General features: G+C 42.8%; 1 protein-coding gene across 1 annotated transcript in view; it reads right to left on the reverse strand.

Annotated features, from left to right (window-relative positions):
• Positions 1–12,027: 12,027 nt before the first annotated feature.
• LOC120029076 (RNA-binding protein Nova-1-like) overlaps positions 12,028–25,597 on the reverse strand; it is a 52,749-nt gene continuing 39,179 nt past the window's right edge. The window contains exon 4 of the mRNA XM_038974381.1: positions 12,028–13,454. Within this exon, the coding sequence (XP_038830309.1) occupies positions 12,426–13,454 (1,029 nt within the window). The 3' untranslated portion in view covers positions 12,028–12,425. The remainder of the gene's footprint in view (positions 13,455–25,597) is intronic.

Raw genomic sequence — 25,597 nt, forward strand, 5'->3', positions numbered from 1 at the left:
AAAAATATACATTCCAATTTCAAATGTAATTCAATTACAAATAATCTCCTTTATCAGCCAATACTTTAAAATCTGATGTAGTCTATAATTAAACATTTTGTCTTCCCTAATTTTTATACAAAATATTGCATTAAAAATACATTTATCTATTGATTCAAGCAGAGGTAGGGTGAACTTGTCATTAAATGTCTCCGTAGCCGTGTTAATTCTTAGTCAAAATTGTATCTTTAATTCTTGGTCAGAACTTTCTCTTAACTCTTGGTCAAAATATCTCATAAGGGAACAAATCTCAAACATTGGCTGTTATGACACATTATTATTCCTCTCTCTGTATCAACCCGTGCCTGGAATAGCCAAGCATGAGAGAATAGAAATGAGCTTCCGTGGAATTCAATTAGGCAGTATAGCACTGTGATTTGCCAAGGATTAAGTGCTTGTGTATTTTTCAAATTCAAAACATCTGCTGTTTATTCTGGCAAATGTATAGGCCCCCTTACCAGCGACCTAGGTAACAGAGCAGTAGGGTGTGGGTGGACATGGGTGTGCTGTTGCAGACAGAAATCTGAACAGCTACATACAGTAGGTCTGGTGATGGGACTAATGCTACTGTACTGTAGCCACAGGCAAAGCAGGTCCGGTTTACAGTCTGATTGTGCAAAACGCAGGTAAAAAATAATTATTAGCAACACATTCTTTGTACACATCAATTACTATATGTGTAATGTAGCATACCCCCCCCATGTTTGCTGAAATTGCCTTGGAGGACTCTGCCTTTGTATCTATGGCACATGATAAACTGCTGTCATCTTATCTATGAGGGGATATTGTGGACATTTATTCCATCATCTATATTTTATCCTGTGAACCCCATAGGGTCAAGTCCTGACTAGGCTGTTATTATGACATTATTAATGGGAGTTGTCTTTGATGTCCTTGTTCTTAGGTGAGGGAGCAAGTAGAAGAACTAGGTGCACAATCTATTCGCTCCAGCCTCAAGCATACTGTATTAGGGCAAACTCTTTGTCTCGCACTCTCTGTCCTCTAGAACTGAGTAGGATGTTAGCCAACACTAGCATCAGCAGTGAGGAGAAGCACAGAGATCTCAGCAACAAGGCATTACGTCTATCCTACCTCTCCTATCTAAATTTCCGAATGGGACTAGGGAATTCCATGGAACAGCCGGTCTGGGATTTACAGGGATTCTTGGGATGAACAAGGGAATGGAAAAAGAGCAGCTAGGAGGAGACGGAAAATCAATGTCGCCTCAGGCAGGAGAGATGCACAATTAGCAGGATTGGCAGCATTGGCGAAGATGAAACACAAGCTGTCCTACCACCAATCCAGTCCAACTGGCAGGAGAGATAGATGGGAGGTATATGGAGGGGCCTAATCTGTCATTGTAGCGGCTTCACCAGATGCCCAGAGGTTTCATGGAAAACACAAGCCACAAATGGGGCTTACAGGGATTGAGTAGTGTTCCGTAGAGTGAATAATACAGTGCAAACAGACCCTTTAAAGGGATAGTTCACCCAAATTCCAAAAATGAAATTTTGGTTTCCTTACCCTGTAAGCAGTCTATGGACAGGGTATGACAGCAATCAATGCTTTGGTTTGGTTTCCCTAGCACTGTTTCAACATGCTAACGTTTTTGAATTTGTAGCACAAATCCCATTCAAGTCATTTTTTGCGCATCCTTTTCAAAACATACACTACCTTTCTGGCCATTTTGAGCCTGTAATGGAAACCACAAATGCTGATGCTCCAGATACTCAACTAGTCCATAAAAGGCTAGTTTTATTGCTTCTTTAATCAGAACAACAGTTTTCAGCTGTGCTAACATAATTGCAAAAGTGTTTTTTAATGATCAATTAGCCTTTGAAAATGATAAACTTGGATTAGCTAACACAACGTGCCATTGGCACACAGGAGTGATGGTTGCTGAGAATGGGCCTCTGTACGCCTATGTAGATATTCCATAAAGAATCTGCCGTTTCCAGCTACAATAGTCATTTACAACATTAATAATGTCTCCACTGTATTTCTGAACAATTTGATGTTTTAATGGACAAAAAATGTGCTTTTCTTTCAAAAACAAGGACATTTCTAAGTGACCCCAAACTCTTGAACGATAGTGTATATGTGACTTTGTTGAGCTTCACAATCAATTTTCAAGACCTTGGATGATTTGGACGTGATGCGTGAAAAATGCTAATATTGGTCCCATGACTGGAATGGGATTTGTGCCACAAATGCTAAAACGTAAAGCATGGATTGCTGTCATACTTTGTCCATAGACTGCTTACAGGGTAAGGAAACCAATGTTGTAATTTGGCTGAACTATCCCTTTTAGGTTCAGTTATTCTCCATTAATCTCATAACTTACCTCCTTTCAGTCCATTGACGTTCTGGAGTGACTACAAAGCTATCAAGGACACAAAACAAACACATCTACTGTAGTGCCTAACAAAAGGCGCATCAAAGTTCTGACATTGCTCTATTACGTTGCTCAGAGGCTCATTACAATTTCTGGCTTCATATTGTACCATAATGTTATTTTAGCGGCCTTACAAATTGCCTTGATTTAATGACTTGGGAGGTGTGTGCAGTAAACCATAAACTCTGCTTCATTCTGAACCTTGGAGGTACTTCTTTAATGTATGGAAGGTTTGTGAGACAGGTTTGGTTTTCAGACCATGCTGTGAATGTTGATAAACCTGGGGACTCTGCTGTGCTGCAGGTCAATAAACCAATAGCCAATGCATGGAGAGCTCTAAGCCCATTGGCCAGAAGTAGCTTGGATCTGCCTAAATCCACAGGTCCTGATAGGTTGGCTGTGGAGACATGGTGAATGCGGGGGGGGTGGTGTTTGCTGGTTGGATGAACTGGTTGGTGCACAGTGATAGTGGGAGGATGAAAATGTCAAAGAGCAACATAGCCTCCATCTTGATGGTGTCATTTCTATTGTATTGGGTGTGCTGGATGAGGTGAGACGAGTCCCAACCTTTCAGATCGTCTCATAACCTCTGATTGCTATGCTGCTTGTTCAGCAAAAACATGGTATTGTCCAACATTGTCATTCATGTCCTCCTTAAATACCTAAACCCGCTTGAAATATTCTTTCTGCCTCGGGTAAACATGTGTGTTTGTGAAACACCACAATATCATGTGCAACGTTGTATTACAGGACAAGGGGTGTTTAACTTACCTCTTTTGGGGTTTGGTTATAGTATTAACTGTATTCTGTCCAATATCAACTGTTTTTCAAGCACCTCTTTGAGTATTAACGTGGTAAACCAATGTGTGGGCCTTGATGAATTAATTAGTAAGACTAATGATGTCTACCTGACAATTAGCTTCAATGGTTTATTTGACCCATTATTACCATGTACAAATGAACAAAACCGTTACAACATTTTGCATTCATTGGTCCAAAACCTCTCCTGATGGTGACATGAACACTGACACCAACGTTTGTTTTATTATTAGCGTCTAAATGTTGCACTAATTTGACAATGTACCATCCATTCTAACAGTTCAACAAAAGATATTTTCATTGCAAAAAATAGTAACATGCAATGACTCATAATTACATTAACTCATGTCACACAAATTGTTGTTGAAATGTCATCATTTAGCAATACGTAATTTTTTTGTCCTACACATTCTTTTTCAACAGCGTTGGTCTCATTTAGGTTGTAAACAATACAGCATTTGCTTGCTCCTTTAAGTGGGTGCATATCATCCCTCAGAATAATTGCTAAGCAACCATTACATGAACATTGGAAATCATCGTCGTCTTTGGGCTCCATAGAAATCATTAGGGCAGAATAAAGTGGGACAACCGCAGAATACAGGATATAAAGGTAGATCAAGAAGATACCCTGAGAATCACTATTTCTCTTTCTGTCTATTCTCTTGTTTTTAGACGAATCGTTTTCTGATGGGCCTGGCCCCGGCAGCTAGAGAGGATGGTTGAGTATCAGGTGGGAAGCAGGTTGACTGGCAACGCGCTCCTTTTGGAAACATGGAGACATGTTAATGTGGATCTGGTCGAGTAGTATGTTATCGATGGAGAACATCACATGGTGCTGGCGTGTGGTAAGGGATGACTCAGGGATAGGGTAGTGGTGGAGAGTGGTTTGGTGGGAGGGTTATGAACGATAGAGTCGACTCAGGTCACATGATGAAGTTCCAGCTATAACGTCAGGGGATTCCATTGGTGAATGGAAGCCCTCCAGGTTTTAGCTTTGGTGGACATTGGACAGAACACCCACCCACCAAGGCTCAGACAGCAGCCTTTCCATTCACACACTCTCTCCCTCATACACACACACGCACTCACACACACACACGCCACTCATACCATATGGCCCCGCCCCCAGACCAAGCACATGGTTTCAGGCACAAACTTGCAATGTGTTACTTGGATGAGACTGAGTGTAGTGGGAGGTGAAGAATAAGACAACAGAAGACAGGTGATGCTAAAATGAACATTTATAATGACTGTTGTTGCTGTCGGAAAAGAATAATCCTTAAAAAAAGATTAAATATATATTAGCACTAGATTGCTGACTTCACTGGTAATCCACAAGTCAATAAACACAACTCACTACTTTTTTTAACTTTTTTTTTTACAAACACAATGCTACAATTACATTAAATATTCAATACTCTTTAAGTCAGTTAATGAATGGTGTTAAAAGCAACCACTAAAATACTAAAAAACAAAACAATAATTCACCTTTCCAGTCATTCCCTTTTTCTTGTTGTGTTGTCATTTATTAATAGTATATAATAGGTTGGAAATAAATAGCTCATGAAGTGTTATCAGAAAATGAGGCTGGCAGCATAAAGCATTGTGAGTGGAGCACAAAGCTAAGCAATGATATGGTCAGTCCAGTCTAGCTGTGTCAAATGAATACTTTCAGTCTTCTTCGATCTACTAAACTCACTGACCGAGATATGCCTCAGTTGGCACTACGGGCACCTTTGTCATGTTGGCATTTACATTCAGCAACGCCCACCTACAATATGCCTAATTAACATAATCCTAGTTATAAACTATATCACTTTTATCATGTGACTCTATTGCACTAAAGAGGGCTCAACTTCCTTTTTGTGGTTTGGGAGCGACACGGTTTTCCCTAGTCTTGTGTGTCCCACATCTAGTGTAAGGTGCTGAGTCTAGCAAGTTCTCCACATTGATATGTTCTTCCACTACCAAGCATTACAATAACTACGACTCACACTAAGCAAAACGAAACCACCAACGGATACAGCTACGGTAGCAAATGTAAACAATTCTATCACAAGGATGATTTTCAGCTCCAGAACTTAATTCTCTTTTGCGTTTTTACATCCTTTTATCTAAGTGGAGCTAGCATGGAAATAAACAACAACAGCAGGTCACACCAATGTCAATACAACAAGCTACTGTAGCAGAACAAATGAGTAGATGTATGGGGTGCGTCTTCCTTTTCCTCTTTCCACTAAGTGGGTTTTATGCTGCCGGCCCCATTCTGTTGAACACGCCTCTCTTTACAGCTCAACAAAATCTGACAAGAATATTTACAATGAGAGAAAAATGAAATTGTGGAGAAACAGTTGTTTAGTTTTTTTTGTTTGCCTGTATTTTTTTGTGGATGATTTTTCATTCTTTATCTCTGAGAATTGCCCCAATGATGAGAAACAAGCAAAAAAAATCAAATAATTTCAACTAGAATTGCACAGTCTCAAATAGTTTTGGTGATGGAATGGAGATTTAAGTCCAAACAGTTTGATGAACATAGAAGGGGAGGAAGAAGGTCAATAAAGTTCATGAGGGGTGAAAAGTTCAAAGTTCAGAAGACAGAGGATGGCTGCGCAGCTGACGATTACACTCCTCACACCATTCTGAGTGTGGTTTAATGTTAAAGAAAAAAATCGTCATTAGAAATGGATTTTTTATTTTTCCCATCGAAATCAAATGGAGAGACTTGGGGGTGAGGAGAGTGACAAGTGCCCCCAACACTATGGCACACAATCAATGATGTCCTGGAGGTTGAAGAGATGGTAGAGAATTAGGAAAAGCAGTTTATGAGAGGTAGCCAGCCTTTACCGGGTTAATCCAGGTCTGCTTTTAGCTTGGGGGTTTTTGATCTGTTTCTTTTGGGTAATGTTGAGGCGTCATGACTGACATCATGTTATGGAGGAACATGCTGGCTTCATGGGTGCGTCCAATGGATGTCCAACATACAAGAAAACTCAAAAAAGTTTGGAATGGTACTGTTTTTGTTTGGCACTCGGGAGAAACTCGAGGAGGAGGAGGAGGAGGTGGGGGGTTTGGTGGTGTGGCGGGATCGGAGCAGAAGTGTGGGGGAGTGGTTGGAAAAGGGGGGCAGTGAAAGTGCAAAAAGGAGAAAAGGGGGAGTAAACAGGATACATATGAATGGCATTTTGTTATAATTGGTCTAGGTTAGAGAGCGTAGTACAAATAAAAAACAGGAAAACAAAAAAGAGGAACTGAACAGTGATATGACAAATGCAGTCTAAAATTGCTGGTGCTTCGATGGGGTACAAGCTCAAGAGTGGGACCCTGGGTTCCGTGAATGTCTGGCTAAGGGTGGTGGGAGTGGGTGTGAGCGAGGAGGGCGGGGGTTGGGGCATTGTGAGGTTTTGGAGTTGAGCACTAATAGCCACACACCTACTGAAAAGCAATGATGTCACCTACAGCAGGTGAACCATACGTTTGCATTCCTCTGCACATCACAAAACAGATCTGTTCGCCCAGCAACATGGAGACGACACCATGATGCTGACCTACTGCAGACACACAGACACGAGAGAGCCAGACAATAGCACATGCACAGCTGTACAGTAAGGTACTACACTAATGCACAAACCCCCATCTCAGCTTACTCTACAGGGCTATACAGTATACCTCATGCTGACATTGTACTGCAACTGAGGCATCGCTAGGAACAGGGATGTCAATTTGGTTAAAGTTTAGACTGAGTGTCCCTTTTTGACACTGTTATTAAAAGCTTCAGAAATATACCTAAGTCCAAATTCTGTGTTAAGTGAGGAAAAGCTATGTTTTCTTGTGGCTGACCAGCTTTTGTCATTTACAATCCCCTTTTGAGTATGCCAACACCATTCAGTTGTCTAATGGTGAAACTGAATGACAGTTGGGCAATTGACAACATGGGGAATATTGGCAAAATATGTATTTTGTCGTAGAAAGTGTAATTATGTAATGAGACCAAATTCAGTGATTATAGAGTCACACACACCTTGTCCCAAATTCTGGAGAGACCCAGGATTTTGAGAAATACAAAGCTGAACAGCAACAGAGGGTGAAAAATCATGGTGCCTACACACGGCCTAGTTTGACACATCAAAATACTTTTCCTAGTTTCCTTTCAGGAGATGGGGGTTTAAATGAGAAATCTGTCTAAATGAGAAATATGAAGTGCATATTTACATCAAGACAAGAGATCAAGCTCAGAGGGAGCGAAAGGGGAAACAGATGGTTAGAATGACACTAGGGCCAGATCTGGCCTACCTGATGTTAGTTATTCACACAAAACACATGGACACTCAAGCCCTGAAGTCATGATCGAAGAGTGATATGCAAACTTATGCAGAGGTGAGTACACTCCTGGACAATATCTCCATATCTATGTAAAAAGCATTAAAATTCATTCAGGATTAAATAACTCAGTTTTAGAGTTTTAGTAAAAGAAGCACAACCAGAAAAAAACAAATTGCTTCATGTTTGATTAAAAGTTTGTTCCTATCTCTCTAAGACTGTTTTAATGCCTAGACAAAGTTCTCACAAAATACTCATCCAGTCATACAATCTAATTATACTGTGGCCTTGCTCTAATGGACTATGTCCCTGCATGTTCTTAGTGAAAACAACACACGTTTGAAATTGTGTCAAGGAAAATGAAAAGGCTTTTCCATTGTTGGCATGCAACGATTTGTCTTCAAAATGAAGAATACACACCGGGCCAAAAATTTTGTACGATATTTTTTTCTAACATTTTTTTTGTCCACACTTCACTTTGATATCATGCAATATAGACGTGCAAAAAAGATAACATCTATCTCCACAAAATACATTTTCAGAACTATAAAAGGCTGTATTAAGAATGTTAATATCATGTGTATCATTAACCATGCTAATCTATCTATACGTTGATTCTTCTGGCCCCGGAGTCTAAGTACTGTATTATTCAAGGAATTCTGGATTACTAGCTAACAAGATGGCTCCCTTCCTCCACAATCCCTTATTTCATGTCATATAGTAAGTAAAGGGGGAATTAAAAGTTTAACTAAAACGTTTTTTTTTCTCATCGATTTTACTCAACAACAAAAAAGTCACTTGTACCATTTCCTTCTATTTACAATTATAAATATGGTTAGTTTGGCACTTCTCACATTTTTTTCTTATAAAAGTACGTTTCCTTTCATGTAATGTTTTTTAAATCACGCGTATTTTCAGTTTCAGTCTTTAAAGATCTATTTTGGCACAGGTTTATTTGTTGAGTTTGTTTTTACAGTAATTATTATCTTATCAGCATGTATAGCATTTAGTACACCTCTTGGAACTAGAACACCCTGCTAAACGACCAATCAGATATGTTTTAACTTTATTTTTAGTACATCACTTATTAAATAGCAGCAATTTCACAAATTAAAAAAATCGTAATTATGTAAATCTATTCAACATCTAGGTAAATCCTAAGCTTTTACAATGGACAGAACAAAAAGACAATACAAGGACAACATGCTACTACGTATATTGCTTCCAGTACTCATCACATTTGATCTAGATCCCCTAAATTACAAACCAACCAAAATGGACACCCTAAAACCCCATCATCATGGGGTAATTTTGTTGAATTAGATAAAAAGATAACAAAGCCGTCCTTTGACAAACGTTGTTGGCACCTTCCCGTGATCTCCAACTACAGGTATTTGATATTGTTCTATTTGATATCATTCACATTGATTTGTCACAGTTGTAGTATCGCTTATATCCAGTAATCTCTGTCATTTCTTAATGACTTCAAAGTGCAGTATTTCCCTTATTCTACTCGCAATCTATGTAAATGTGTTTATGAATGGACTGTATGTATCTGGGCATGTGTACCAAATGTAGCATAATGCTTTCACTCCTATCACTAACATACATAATAAAATATGGTTTTAAGCCACTGGCCAGGGGATTGACAGAATGAAGTCAGATAGTAGCTCTCTCTCTCTTAGTTGCCTGGTTGCAGGTTACTTCCTCTGCCACCTACTAATTTGTTCTCACTGCTGCTGGCAAAATGGTCACTAACTAGTCTCTCATGCTCAGCTCTACAACCAAGGGGACGCTGTCCTCTCTACCCTCAAAGCATTAGGAGACTCAGACAGTCATTGTTTTGGAGTGGTTGTGGTCTGGAAGGTCAAGCAGACATGCATCGTAACACCAGACATTATCACCCATGGAGAGATGTGAGAGGGGGGCTCTGGGTTGATGTGTAAGAATGGGGTGCACGGCGGTACAAGGGTTGGGGGGTGAGGAGAGTGGATGGTATTAGATGGGAATAGAGAAGCCTCCTTACCAACCTGTCGAGATACGCGCTCACTGTCTCTCCAATAGACAACAGAGAAAACATCCCAATGTTGAATCATAGTGAGAGAGCCCACCATTGGATAGATTTCCTTTACATTACAGTGTCTAAATGTCCAATTGGGGAGATAGGTTCCCTTACCAGACCAAGTTAGATTGTTTAGTGTCAAGCGAAATGTGCCCCCCCCTCCTTTGGCATTTTAGAAGTCATCACATTTTAGGTGAGCCCGCCATTTTCAGTTGGCTAACAGAATATATAAATTTCAACTGTTTGTGAAATGAGCAAATATGAAAAGGGAAGTCGGACGATTAGAGTATCTTAAAAAAAAGAGCAACCCGGTCAAAATTGGGATAAAACTCCACATACCTCCAACTGTTGTCTTTGAACAGCAAAAGCTGAACATGCACACCTGCCACTCCCCCCCCCCCCCCCCCCCCCCCCAATCCCATCCTCCAAATAGAGACTGTTTCTACAACCACATTACTTTCATTGCCAAACTGAGTCAAAGCGCATCCAAAGCCTCAATCCAGGATCACGGTTTCAACGTAGTGTTTAGAAACATGAATACTCTTTCCTCGTCTTGCATATCTAACTGAGAACTGATATTGTATGCAAATAGAGTTTTGTTCATGAGATATGATTAGTTGCCTGGTATTTTCATGTGTACATTTCCCTGACATAATAATAACGCATATGCCTGTGACCAAGCTCCTACAGCACACAGCCCTGACCTCATGGGCAGAGAAAAAGATACCCACACTTCACAGTGCATTAAGATGGACTTCAGTGTGCTCCGATTGCAAAAAAACAAAACAAGATAAAACAAACCAAAACATCTTTAGCAGCTTATAGGTTAGTGGGTAGTATCCATTGCAGGGAGTGTGTAGTGGGAGGTCCCTACAGTTTGCCAAAATCAGAATAACCCACAACCATTAGACTTGTAGTTAACGCCCAACAGACCGTAGCACGTTACATCCCCCCCCCGTTCATCGTGGACAGAAGAACACTGCTTGATAAGAGAAAGTATTAGGGGAAACAACTTCTAAATATGAACTACCTTGAAATAGATCTGTTTGCAATGAGACGGGGCCTGGCAATCTGCTTGGACCCTAGTGAAATCGTTTCAACTATCAACTTTCTCATCTTCAGTGTTTGTATTTTTCAGTAGTATGTACGTATCCTGGCGGGGTCACCACCTCTAGGTTCTAAGTGCTCTTGTTCCTGGTGTCTCGGCTGGCCTGTCTAGACAGTGTTGTTAGAGTGCCACAGGCAGAAGAGCAGCGCTCGCTGGATATCTCAGTGGAGACGGCTATGGCCCTACAGTCCCAACAACACTTTGGCTTTTCACAATGTTGAGGGACACAGGCTAAGCTGGAGAGAGGAGAGAAATCTGAGCTCAGACAACATTGAAACAACTTTGGGGGTTGACGTTATTAGAGAACTTTGTTCCTGCAAGAATGTGAACGCTGCTCTTGGGCCTGTTGTGCAAGTGGCATTTTCATTGTGCAGCTATGTATGTAGATAGAGACTAGTCTGCTTGATTTCACCGTAATCTGCCATGTAGATATGTTATAATCCCTTTTTAGCACTGAAATGGCATCAGAGGGTTTGTGTGTGTGTGTGTTTTAATGTGAATATTTACTGTCCTGCTCTTTAATGGATATCAAAGCTAACCCTTACTCTTCGTCATCACTGTAGTGGTCCCTACGGTGGTGCAGTTTTTACTGGACTTAAATAAGACATACTGTATATTACACTACGTGACATACTATTAAATCCACTTAAATTAAACAAATCAAATCAAAAATAGTCTTTACATTCATGTCAACCTGAATTCACAGATTTAAAAAACAAGGAAAATACCGAACTTTATGGGTGAAATCATATTAATAAATAATGATGATGATATCTATAATAATCATAATAATAATCATAATATCAGACTGCAAACCTTGTTGAGAAAAATGCCCCAACCTCTATATGTACTCTTGCGCTACGCTAGAATTCTGACCCAATGAGATGCACCATGCGTCTCTGCCTTTGTCCTACATACGAAACGCGAGCATCCCATATATAAATATGGAGCGTGACATAGCATGCATCTGGCTAAATCAGAACCTAAGGCGTGAGGCAATAGGGATAGGAGGGCACATCTCTCAACCTCCTTTGCCCAAAACAGAGGGGGGGTGGGGGGGGCTGTGAGAGGGGCGAGGGATGGGGGAATGTAGGGGGATGTCGTCAACTACAGGGATTTTCCTTAGATCTCAAACCAAGCACTTGTTTGCAGTCTTCTCAGACCCTTGTAGGGGGAGGGCGAAAAGTGGGGGGCAGGGTAAGGGGCAAATTGAAACTGAAGGCAAATCTGAAGAAAAAAATCTGTGAGCTACACAGGAATGGGGGTGGGGGTGGGGAAGGGGCTGATTCCATGGGGGTTGGCCCCCAGTACCCCCACCGCCCCCCTTTTCCAAACTGCAGCGCGGCAGCATGCCAGTTTAAAATCGCATTCACCACTGTCCGGAGAATAGCCAAACAAACAAAAAACAAAAGAACAAAAAAACAAAACAATAAAAAATCCCGAAAGATCAAGACTTAAGTAATAAAACCTTATTTACATTTTACACCTTATTTTCATTTGTATTCCGCATTACACTTTCTCCTCTCTCCGAGCAAATATTTGCGTCACATCATTTTTACAATACTGAAACACGAAAAAACGTGTGGACGATTCCTTCCAACATTCTTGCTCTCCTCTCCATTTCTCTCTCACTTTGCATTACTCCCCAAGCCCCCACTCGTTTTCCTCCATTCCATTCCCTTTTTCTAGCCCACCTTCTGTGGGTTGGTGGCGCGCACACCCTGCTCATACGTGATCCGTTGGCTGATCAGATACTGAGCTGCCTGCGTTGACGCCGGAGAGCCGGTTATGGTAACTTTACGGTTCCGGGTGCCGGGAATGAACTCTCCCTTTTTGGAGATCTGGATCCGGGCTCCAGTCAGCTCCTGGTACTCCACTAGCGTTTTCCCTCCTTTCCCCAAGATGGCTCCTACCAGGTTTTCGGGAACAGCGATCTCCACCACGTCCTTGGCCCCCTCCTGCATCTGCTTCTCAGTGGCCATCAGGGATTGTGCCATCAGCGGGGATGAGGCACTCAGGTAGCCGTTGGTGGCCCCCGTGGCCGCGGCCAGCGAGCCCAGGGTGAAGCCTCCCAGGGAGGCGGCCTGGTGGCCTGCGCTGGTGGAGGCATCGCTGGCGTAGGATGCCAGGAGGTTTGCAGCGGCAGCCGCGGCGGGGTTAGCGCTTGCCGCTACGGCGGCCAGGACTCCTGAGGCTGCAGCGGGGTTGAGCCCCAGGCCCAGGGAGTTGGTGTTGTAGCCGTAGCTGGCTAACGTGTTGAGGGCCGAGGTAATGGTCAGGAGGTCGTTGCCTGAGAAGCTGGGACCCATGGTGGTGGGGAAGCCACCCATACTCTGCATGGTGGCCTGACCCAGGAGGCTGGAGGCTGTGGCAGCGGCGGCAGCAGCAGCAGCAGGGTTCACCTCGGCTGAGTTGGCGTAGGGAGAGCCGGTGGGGTTGGAGTTGGCCACAGGGCCAGAGATGTTGGAGTAGCTGATGTTGAGGCAGCTGCTGCTCTGGGGGTCCTCCTGGATCTTCTGAACGATGATCTCCACGGCTTTACGGTTCTGCTCGGGCTCTCCGCTAATGGTGACCACTCGCTCCTGCAGGTTGATGCCCTCTGGTTTTTGGGAGAGCTGCACCCAGGCGCCTGACTGCTCCATGACGGCCTTGACTGTGGCTCCACCTTTACCAATGATCAGACCTGCTGTGCTGTTTGGTACTATCAGCTTGGCCTGGGGAGAGGAGCAGAGAGAGAGGACATAGAGATGGTTACTGCACTGATTTCACACTGCCTTAACATTGTATCTCTACATGACAGAAGTGTGATATCAATTGAATAGAGGAAGGGACTGGGCGAGGGAACGGAAGAAAAGAGGTAACCAAGATAATAACTTGAAACAACCCAGAACAATAGAGAAGGAGGTAAGATAACAAACAAAGAGTGCGAATAGGGAGTATATTAGAAATAACTGACAGACAGAGAAAAAGAGAGTGAATCGAGCTTGAAATAGAGGGGGCTAGCAAAAGGAAAAAGAAGTATAAAAATTGTTATATACTCAAGATCTTTTTTCAATGCTGTAGCATAGGGGAGAAATAAGAGTGAGCTGTTTTTACTCCTTCGACAAACATTGTAACATTGACAGAGAGAGTCGTTTCTGGACAAAAAAAAAGGGAGAGAGAAAGAGTGTATTTTTTCCCCTTTGTTTCCGAGCTGTGAATCTATTATAAAGAGGCTCCTGGTGAAAAGCATCTACTCCCAGGGGTCAGTGTTACCATGGAAACAGCTCCAGCATTCAAGGGGTACTGAAAAGGAGTCGAAGCGACGCGTAGCAACTAGACCCATCCCCCCCACCTCCACTCAAATTCACACAAGCTTGCACACACACACACACACACACACACACATATACACCCTAAATAATTCTCGATACAACTATGTGTATACACGTACTGTATACACAGTATACACACTCACATAAACACCCATATTAAAACATATACACGCCTTCACTGTCCTTTGTCATTCAACATTAGAGAAAAGGTGCCAGCTAGGGAGAGTGAGGAGGCAGATTTTTTTTCTTTCTTAATAAGTATGTACTTGATAAGTGCCACAAACGATTTATGACGCATTAAATGTACTGTAGTGGTATTTTGAACAAGGGTAGTTTTGCACCAAGGCCAGTCTCACAGGGATGCTAATGGTTACCTACCTATATCGTGCGATGTGGAAACAGTTACAAAACTCTTCTTTGAATATTTGAAAATCCATCTTGAATGGTAAAAGAAGAAAAGCAAGTGAGTGTTGGTCGGAGGACAAGGCAAAGAAAGGAAGGAACAAAGAGAGAGAGAGAGAGAGAGAGAGAGAAAGAGAGAGTGTCTGTGTACAGGGGAAGTATGGGGCTAGTAATTAGCATGGCCTCCATGTTTCTCGCACTGGGTGGCTGGATTTGATCTTTACACTTTCTCAATGTTTGCTCCAGTCCTTCTAAAGACATCAACATTTCTTTACAGAGGCGCTGCTGTAAACCTTGATTCTGTAGCCTTGCTGGCTGTGGTACACTGCAGTGAATTTACATAGAAATGGGAAATTAACAGAAGGCAGGGACAGAGAGAGATCAGGACTTGACTTCAAACAATTAAATATAAAATATTATTTTTGAGTATTCGTAGTAAAATATTTTATTCACATATTTATTTGTGACAGTGATGAAGAATAATCATGCATTGGAATTGAGGGATTGTTTTGGTTTAGTCCCCGTATGGATAAGTGCCATCTAAATTGGTCTTGGCTCAGTGCAATTTCTCAACCAATTTTTCACCACATTCCCCCTAATTTTCATACAAAAGTGTGTGGTTCAATGTTGAGGCAAAAATATTTCCCTCTTTTTCGTTCAAGCACGCATTAGAGATGGGTTTGAGGATCAGAACAACTGAGTGGGGGAGAAAGAGGTGAAGATTCTCCTAAGAATCTTTTTCATCTTCTGCATTGCACATATACACACACGCACACGCACAGCTTTTGCATGTTGTTGGATTGGATGTGTAATGATTCAGATGGGACTTGCCTCCTAAAGATTAGAAGCAACGGAATAAATAGCTGAATAGTGCGATGTATAAAACCCATTACTGCTAATGATGAGTCTCTAGGACCACATTCAGCTCTTTAATATTTAATAGATGTTCAAAATTGTAATTCTCTTTCTCTCATAAGTCCTTTACCCCACATGCACTGTTTCTAAAGAATTCATTTTTTTGTTCTTGGTTGCAGTTGAGTTTCCCTCGCTATGTCTTGTTTGGCCATTTTAATCTGAAATAATCGTCCTCATCCCCAAGAGTTATAGCTGACAATCAGTTTTTTTGGGTGTGTTTTTTTATGAAGGGGAGAACATTTGGCCTGTGCGTTGGAGCAAGCTGCTGATTAAAATGTAGGCTCTTTAGCGTGGGGTAAGAATAGAGCAACGTCGGCGGATACGCCAAGCTAATTTAGCTGAATGTGTCTTAATGCAGGCAGACTGAGAATGAAGCCTCCTACCTCTTCCTTCAAAGACAGGGTGAAAGAGAGAGAGAGGGGGGGGGGGGGGGGGTTGTGAAGGAGGATTGGGAGATGGTAGGGGGAGAGGCGAGAGAGAAAGCGAAGATGAGAGAGACCTGCTGCTGTTTCATCAGCCGTGGCTAGTCGTTCATTATGTACTGTGGGTTGGGGTGTGGGACGGGAATAGGGGTGAGGAAGGAGGCTGGGGCTGCGCTGATGGGGACCAGGGATGGGGACCATAATAGCCATGGAGGGTGCTGAGCCATGGAAATATGTTTGAACCAGCTTTCGGAGATAACAAACATGAAAACAAACAAACAAACAAACCACAGAAGTTAACAAGGCCTGCAGCCATCAAAGAGATAAAACAGCGTCATTTGCTAGGCTGCCGCCGTCCCCGATATAGAAACCACTTCTTTTTCGGTTCCAGGTTTCCATCACGTCCATAGCTTGACAGAATGTATTGCTGTAGCAGTACTACACCCTCACTGTTCATCACCCCCTCTCCTGGTTTCTCTCGCCATGCTCAGGGATACTGAAAGGCTCAGCTCATGTCTTCTCTATGTCAAGGGCTAAGGCTCAACCTAAACCCCCCATAGTACTGTTTCAGCAAGGAGCCCAAAGGGTGTTATTGTCTGTGGATGCCAGAACCACACCCCACCCTCTACCCCACCCTCCTCTGCCCTCCCCAGCTCCCCAGTTGCGTACGTGTGGGGACACGGAGCAACTGTTTCCCCCTGCTCCCTCTGTCCATCCTTTAGACGGGACCTGATCCGTGAGCAGGGGGCTATTTGTACTTTGAAGTTATAAGCACCAGACTTTAGGTTAATCGCCTGTCTCCTGATCCCCGGGCTTAGCCGCTCCTCTCTGCCTCGTCTGCCTTTCAGTGTGTGGCTCTCTCGCCGCGGCTGGAAAAAAATCCTGGTTAAAAATAACACAGAAGCATCACACTGCAGCCGACCAGCCGCTCCGCTCCAAAGGTTGACAAGAACGGTCCCGAGTGATGGACCTTCGTCCGCCCACCGCTCACGCACAATCCAAATCAAATGATGAAATTAAAAAAGAATGCGTGCCTGGAACGAGCGCTGTGGCACGAACTCTGGGCCGCTAGCCTGATGTAAAAAAAAAAAAAAAAAGATTTTTTTTTTTTTTTTGTGGCCGTAAGGATTATCCCTGGTGGTCATCTCAACCCCTCCCTGTGTCAGTAATGTTAATCCGTTTATTCTCCCTCCATTTCACTGCTTATCACACTAAGAAAGCCGAATTTAGACATGCTAGTGATATGAAGGGAGTGTGTGACTTTTCTTTCTTTCTGATGACATAGACAAACACAATAGGGTGGAACTGATATCTAAACAGAGAGATACAGTATTTGAGGGGAGGACTTAAAGTGGAACAGACAGCGTTTAAACTACTTTGCAGATATGAAACAAACAGACAATCATAATTTTAGTCAAAAAGATCAAATTCCCAGTTTATGCCACAAAACCAACTTCATAAGAGGTTGAGAGAATAGATGAATGCAGTTCAATGCATGATTTAGTGCCTTCAGACAGTATTCAGACCCCTTGACATTTTCCACATTTTGTTACGTTACAGCGTTATTCTAAAATTGATTAAATATATAGAAACCTTAGCAATCTACACAGAATATGCCATAATGACAAAGCTTAACCAGGTTTTTAGAAAATTTTGCAAATATATTAAGAATAAAAAACAGAAATACATTATTTACATAAGTATTCAGACCCTTTGCAATGAGACTCGAAATTGAGCTCAGATGCATCCTGTTTCCATTGATCATCCTTGAGATGGAGTCCACCTGTGGTAAATTCAATTGATTGGACATTATTTGGAAAGGCACACACCTGTCTATATAAGGTCCCACAGTTGACAGTGCATGTCAGAGCAAAAACCAAGCCATGAGGTCAAAGGAATTGTCCGTAGAGCTCCGAGACAGGATTGTGTCGAGGCATAGATCTGTGGAAGGGTACCCAAAAATGTCTGCAGAATTGAAGGTCCCCAAGAATACAGTGGCCTCCATCATTCTTAAATGGAAGAAGTTTGGAACCACCAAAACTCTTCCTAGAGCTGACCGCCTGGCCAAGCTGAACAATCGGGGGAGAAGGGCCTTGGTCAGAGAGGTAACCAAGAATCAAGAGCTCTGGAGTTCCTCTGTGGAGATGGGAGAACCTTCCAGAAGGACAACCATCTCTGCAGCACTCCACCAATCAGGCCTTTATGGTAGAGTGGCCAGATGGAAGCCACTGCTAAGTAAAAGGCAAAAGACAGTCCTCGTGGATTTTGCCAAAAGGCACGTATAGACCCTCAGACCATGAAAAACAAGATTCTCTCGTCTGATGAAACCAGAGAATTTGGCTTGAATGCTCAGCTTCACGTCTGGAGGAAACCTGGCACCATCCCTACGGTAAAGCATGGTGGTGTCTCATCATGCCGTGGGGATGTTTTTCAGCGGCAGGGACTGGGAGACTAGTCAGGATCGAGGCAAATATGAATGGAGCAAAGTACAGAGATCCTTGTTGAAAACCTGCTCCAAAGCGCTCAGGACGTCAGACTAGAGCAAAGGTTCACCTTCGAACAGGACAACAACCCTAAGCACACAGTCAAGACAACGCAGGAGTGGCTCCTGGACAAGTCTCTGAATGTCCTTGATTGGCCCAGCCAGAGCCCGGACTTGAACCTGATCAAACATATTTGGAGAGACCTAAAAATAGCTGTGCAGCAATGTCCCCCATCCAACCAGACAGAGCTTCAGAAGATCTGCAGAGAAGAATGGGAGAAACTCCCCGAATACAGGTTTGCCAAGCTTGTAGCATCATACCCAAGAAGACTCGAGACTGTAATTTCTGCCAAAGGTGCTTCAACAAAGTACTGAGTAAAGGGTCTGAATACTTATGTAATGTCATATTTCAGTTTTTTATTTATAATAAATTAGCAAAAATGTCCTAAAACCTGTTTTTGCTTTGTACCTATGGGGTATTGTGTGTAGATTGATGAGGGGGAAAAAATGATTTAATCAATTTTAGAATTAGGCTGTAACCTAACAAAATGTGTAAAAAGTCAAGGGGTCTGAATACTTTCCAAAGGCACTGTAATTCACCAATACATTTCTTGGTAGTCCAAAAAATATTGCTATCAGGTTGTAAATCACAGCTGGCCTGACACATTGTTTGCTGCCTCCACCCATTCGGGATGCAGTGTTTTAGTTTCAACTAGTCCATATTTTTAACAAATACAGACGACTATAACTGAGTCTGGGAATGTCAATACAATCAAACTAGCAAAGGCAATGATCCCAAGTCAGTTGTAACATGGCTAATAGGCTAGCGCACATGTGTCAAGGCCCTCGGGCCAAATATGATACACAAGCGATTATAAATGAGTCAACAGTTGAGTCATGAAGTATTTACAGCCTGGTGCGCTCGCATCGGTGAATTCAACTTCAATTACGCTGGTTTCGTGTGTCCTGTTTACAGCGCGCAGCAGAGGGATGTGCAGACACATGCCACAGTCCTAGCTAGGCTACTAAAATGTTGCAGTCTGGCATCGTTTTTTAAAGCTTGACAATGAATAACCAAAAAACAAAACCTGCATCAAAACACCATGCAAAGGAGAAACATGTAAGCCTATTACAGCAACATTTGAGCAGTAGTCTAGGCTGGCTACTCAACTACATTGCATTTTGAGTGCACCATACAGCAATGCTGCATTCAACTGCACCGGTGATCCATGCAGTGCATTTAAAAAAACATGTTTACATGTTACATGTTTAAACATGTTGTTTAAATGTTACAACGACCTATGGCTATTAAATACTTTTGATTAGGGTCGCAGCATATTATGCAGATCTGTAAGCATAGCAGCAAAGGCTGGACAAATATTATTTATCTCTTTTGTTTTAATATGTTAAAATTCTATATACATGTGGACATTATAAAGGGCCATATTTTTTCTAATAAAACATTGGCCCGCGAATTCGTTGTTTTTCAATATGGCCAGTGCACCCCTGGGCTAGCGTATCTATTTATTTTGCTAGCTATTTTAGCGAGCTAAAAACACGGAGCCTAACGTTTGCCAGCTAGCTGCTGGGAGGAGTGGGTGAGTGACTGACTTTTCCCCTTCATATTATTGTCGGTGGCTACAGCTAAAGATTCAGGTGTCATTTGGTTGGCTACAAAATAAATGTGAATCGCTTTACTAGCTAGCTAGCTAGCTATGCTGAACTTGAACGACTGTTATCCACAGTTAGCATATCTCTTAGTTGTCAATCAAATCTATTTGGCATCAAGGGTTTTGCCGGGTTTGAGAACTGGGTAGGACGGAAGATGGCGGAAACTGAGGTTTCGTTTGAAACTGCTAGTGAGTCGAGTGAAGCTAATAGTACAGAAAGTGAGAATGAGTGGGTTACAGCGGCAAAAAAAAAGGGAGACAAGACAAGTAAAGCTATGTTGGAAAATAGGAAACCACTAGACTCGTTTTTGGTCGGAGTCAGGGTTTTGGATCAATGCTACTTGGGAAATCCGTTTAATGTCTCCAGGAAAATCTGTAATATGTTGGAGGAAAGTGTGGAGTCGGTGAGAGTCACAAGAAGTGGTCTTATTTAGTTTGTTTTGTGTCTGCGGTGCAGAAGAAGCATGTTTTAAGACTCAAAAAGATATCGGAGTGGAATGTCGTAGCAGGGAGCCTATCAAGGGGGTTATTTCTGGGGTGGCGCAAGAAATAAAGGCAGAGGATATAACTGAAGACATGGATGGAGTGGTTGATGCACATCGACTGACCTATATGGTGGACGGAGAAAAAAATGTACTTCCTCCATGCTTCTTTGATGAAGAGTTTCTCCCTTCTCATATAAAGTTAGGATTCATGCGGTACCCTGTAAGAGCTTTTGTGCACAAGCCTCTTCAGTGTCATGAATGTAAAATATTTGGTCATGTGTCAATTGTGTGCAGAAGGGAAGAATATCGTATGCCAGATGAAAGGAAATGCTGCAACTGTGGAGGTGAACATGCACCTGAATTCTTGGAGTGCCCTGTTAGGGTGAAGGAGAATGAGGTGGCAAGAGTAAGGAGTGTCCAGCGTGCCTCCTATCTTGAGGCAGTGAGAAAATGGGAAGGAACGAGTGGCGGGGAAGAAGCAATGGTAGTAGAGCCACCACGACCAGTGAAGGGTTCTCATCAACCGAGGGATAGTGAAATGATACATGTTATAAAGGTGGACTTTGTATTATTTATTGCAATGGTCATAAACTGAGAAGAGAAGAAGTCTAAGAAAATTGGAATCACTGTGAATGCCGCGGAACGTTTTTTGGGTCTTCATGATTTCACAGCTGTGGACATGCAAGAAATCCTGTCAGTGAATCTAGCCCCATCACAGGTCCCTGAGCCTGTGTAGGGATATCTTTTGGAGTGGATATGTCGGGATGTATTTTGGAGTGGACTGTGATTGAAGAAGTGTGATGGGTTTTCTTAGTTGACGTGTTTGATTTTGTATGACGTCGTTTTCCCCATTTCCCAAAATGTTCTTTTTTTGTTTCTTGTTCAATACCCCGTCCAGCCGGTGGCGGGAGTGCACCATTAACATTGGATGCCAACCGCAGTTAAAACCCCATCAAAGAAGAAGAAGATTTGGCATTGATCAAATAGACGGGCAGGCAGGCAAGTTCCCATTCAGTTGTCCAAACGTGGGTTAGGATAAGCATGCATTGGCAGCCAAGCTGCAGAAGGACGAGAAGGCTACTGTTCACCATCGTTTATCAGTGCAATTTTGACAGCTAACTAGCTGAAAAAGTCTGAGAAGGTTTATCTAATGTTCCCTTGTTAGATTGTTTGCTCATCTCGCTCTGGCTAGCATTAGTTGTTGATCATGTTGTTGTTGATGTGCATAAGAGACGGAGGGATAGATAGCCTACCTTTTCATGGTTATCTGATAAATAGGACTTTGAAGATCCCAAATGTAAGAGGACTACCTTGCTATTAACATATTTGCAGAAATCCATTCAGGTGTATTTTGTGTATTTTGGTGAATGTGCTAATGGGATCTAATGTCGCGCTGTTGCTACTGCCTGTAAACACATAATTCAGTTCAAAATGGCAGGCAGTGTGGCAAATGGCTTATTTGCATATAGGTATACTGTAGCTATGATTGGCTGTGGCGCACTGGTCTGCGTAGACTTCGGTCCTGAACAAGACAGAGGTTTTTTGGGGGGTTTATATTTACTGCAGTGTCTATTAATTGTCCAAAACGCACGACCGCTCTCCCACTCTATATTGCTATAGAAATTCCACAAATGCCATACTAGACGTCATTCCCAGACATTCTATGAATTTATGAAACCGCTGAAATGACCATATCTAAGTGCTCGCGTGTCAGAAAATGTCAAAAATATATATATTCTTCATGGGGATGTATATGAACAGATTTGAATAAGATTTCATGTTGCTAAAAGTTCCACTTTAACTGTATTAAGAAAGCAGTGAATTTGATATGGATTGTGATCTGAAATAGGATCTTAATTACATTATTTGGGTCAGTATATTCACATATACTATAATGTACAGTACATGAACATATGCACGTGTGTTGCACACCAACTTTGCTCAGATTCGTGGCTGGCTAACCCCAAACCTGGGCCCTCGATCATGCATTAAGTGACCTCATGAGGCCTGCCATCTAACAAGTGCTGATGAGGCCAAAAATAGCCTGTCCTTGTGGGGCTGAGGTGGGGCCACGTCCGTCCAACCGAGGAGCCTCAGTGTGCTGCTAAGCCGGGCCGATGGGCTGCTCCACCAGGACATGTTCACTCACAGACCCTAACACGCTGTGACAACATGGAGCGGTGAAGAGAGAGAGAGAGAGGACTGAGAGGAAGACCTTCTCCTTCCAGCTCCAACGGAAACAGGGCTGATGCTGTGTTCAGGCTTTTAGCCTTGGAAGTACCATTCAGCCTTAAGTAATACAACACCACTGTCCACTTAGCCCCCTCAAGGCTTTCATTAACAGAAGAATCCTGAGCTGCGGCACAGCTGATAGAGAATTTTAAGTCACTAGGGAATGGCAGTGTGTTTTGAGGCTGGGCTGGGAAGCCCATGTCAAACACTAGCCAACCAGAGGAGGCGATGGATGACACGCTCAGAAATGTTGGCGACCACAATCTTATCGGATTGTTTGTACAGACATCTCTTCTCACAGTGGATTACAATAACTCAGAACCCTGGTGTGCCACTGGGAAGGAAAGTTGCTCTTTTCTCACGCATATTTAATAAAAGGGGATTAGTAATGAATTGTTCTAGTATCCATGGCAACTGCTGACCTCCATCCTCCATCTTGGTCCCATTCCCAGTCCAAGCCTTGCAGACAGATATAGTACATTAAATTGTGGCTACACATTTATTAATTTAAAAAAATTACAATACAAAATTTACACATACAAACATCAATGACATCACACCTGCCCAGACCCATCTGCTCACACCCCCATCCCCAGCACCCGCATCACTCTCCGCCACATGGCCTCAAACTGCACCATTTTGTTTCTCTCCACGCCCACGTACTTTCAACATTTAGATAATAAATAAAGCATTTGACCTTTCCATTGTGTTAACGATTGAGGATTGGTTAATTTCCAGTTTTTAAGTATACGTTTAGGCTATACATTTAAAATGCTAGACATATCACATACACACATACACACATACAAATACTAACTTAACACCAGATGTTAGTTTCGCTTCCACAAAAGCCTGATCCAATATTCCTCTCCGCACATACTGTAAAGCAGCAGATGGATAAACTTGTAATTCATAAACATAAAACACTCTCCTTCAAAGGACCTCTCCCTCCCAACTACACACGCATGGAAGCACGCTCACACACACATCCATACACACAGTGGCAAATGCGTCCTTCCTTCCTAAGACATTTAACCCAACATTAACGGGTGCACATCCTTGTCAAACAACAAATATATTGTAGTGCCTCTCTCCACCGGCTTTCCTACGAATGGGATCGATACTTGGCGGAGGAAGTGACCTTTTCCTGAGCCGGCTGATGAATCTGAAGGTTAAAAACACCATTCAAATATTTTCTGCTGGCCATCGGTCCTCCTGAGACAAGGCTGGAGAGGCAGGGGGGGGGGGGGGTGTTGGAGAGGCTGGAGAGGCAGGGGGGGGGGGGGGTTGTTGGAGAGGCTGGAGAGGCAGGGGGGGGGGGGGGTTGTTGGAGAGGCTGGAGAGGCTGGGGGGGGGGGTTGTTGGAGAGGCTGGAGAGGCAGGGGGGGGGTTGTTGGAGAGGCTGGGGGGGGGTTGTTGGAGAGGCTGGAGAGGCTGGAGAGGCAGGGGGGGGTTGTTGGAGAGGCTGGATAGGCAGGGGGGGGTTGTTGGAGAGGCTGGAGAGGCAGGGGGGGGGGTTGTTGGAGAGGCTGGAGAGGCTGGGGGGGGGTTGTTGGAGAGGCTGGAGAGGCAGGGGGGGGGGTTGTTGGAGAGGCTGGAGAGGCAGGGGGGGGGGGTTGTTGGAGAGGTTGCATCGCTCTGTTTTATTTTATTTATTTTTTTATACGTTACAGCGATTTCCCTGATGTAGCTTTTAATTTAGGAGATGAACGGCCCAATCTGCTTGCGCTAGGCCCGGCTGTATGGATTAGCCGGCGCTGTGTGCTGTTCCAATGAGAACAGTTATTAGATACAGGATGCTGGTTAATTAAATAGACTGGGCTTGGTGGTGTTGCGGAGGGAAGGGTGGGCTGAAATGGCGCAGCCACTTAAAGCAATCACTTACAGTATGTCATTACAATGAAAGAGAACCTCTGCGTCACCACAGAGCGAGGGAGCATTTTAAGCGTTGAGGTTTATGGCTTACTAAAGCTTTTAAGAGATTAGACCAAAGAAAGATAGTTTACTGTGTAGCATCTTCATGGTCGCTTACATGTTAATTTTCTGAACCGTTAAGAATATAAACATTACTGTTTCTGACCCAGAAGAGTAAGATCTAACTTTCAATACCTAAAAAACGAAATCCCTAAAACACAATTCCTTGTAATTGACCACCCAACCTCAGTTACAGTACCAGTCAAAAGTTACTCCTTCAAGGGTTTTTGTTTATTTTTACTATTTTCTACATTATAGAATAATAGTGAAGACATCAAAACTATGAAATAACACATATGGAATCATGTAGTAACCAAAAAGTGTTAAACAAATTGAAATATATTTTATATTTGAGATTCTTCAAAGTAGCCACCTTTTGCCTTGATGACAGCTTTGCACACTATTGGCATTCTCTCAACCAGCTTCATGAGGTATTCACCTGAAATGCATTTCAATTAACAGGTGAGCCAATCAGTTGAGTTGGGACAAGGTAGGGGTGGTATACAGAAGATAGCCCTATTTGGTAAAATACCAAGTCCATATTATGGCAAGAACAGCTCAAATAAGCAATGAGAAACGACAGTCCATCATTACTGACATGAAGGTCAGTCAATGTGGAAAATGTCAAGAACTTATAAAGTGTCTTCAAGTGCAGTTGCAAAAACCATCAAGCACAATGATGAAACTGGCTCTCATGAGGATTGCCACAGGAAAGGAAAGGAAGACCCAGCGTTACCTCTGCTGCAGAGGACAAGTTCATTAGAGTTAACTGCACCTCAGATTGCAGCCCAAATAAATGCTTCACAGAGTTCAAGTAACAAACACATCTTAACATCAACTGCAGAGTAAAGAAAAAGCAGCCAACAAGTGCTCAGCATATGTGGGAACTCCTTCAAGATTTTTGGAAAAGCATTCCTCATGAAGCTGGTTGAGAGAATGCCAAGAGTTTGCAAAGCTGTCA

Source organism: Salvelinus namaycush, chromosome 34 (genome assembly GCF_016432855.1).
Source record: "Salvelinus namaycush isolate Seneca chromosome 34, SaNama_1.0, whole genome shotgun sequence".
Classification (NCBI taxonomy): Eukaryota; Metazoa; Chordata; class Actinopteri; order Salmoniformes; family Salmonidae; genus Salvelinus; species Salvelinus namaycush.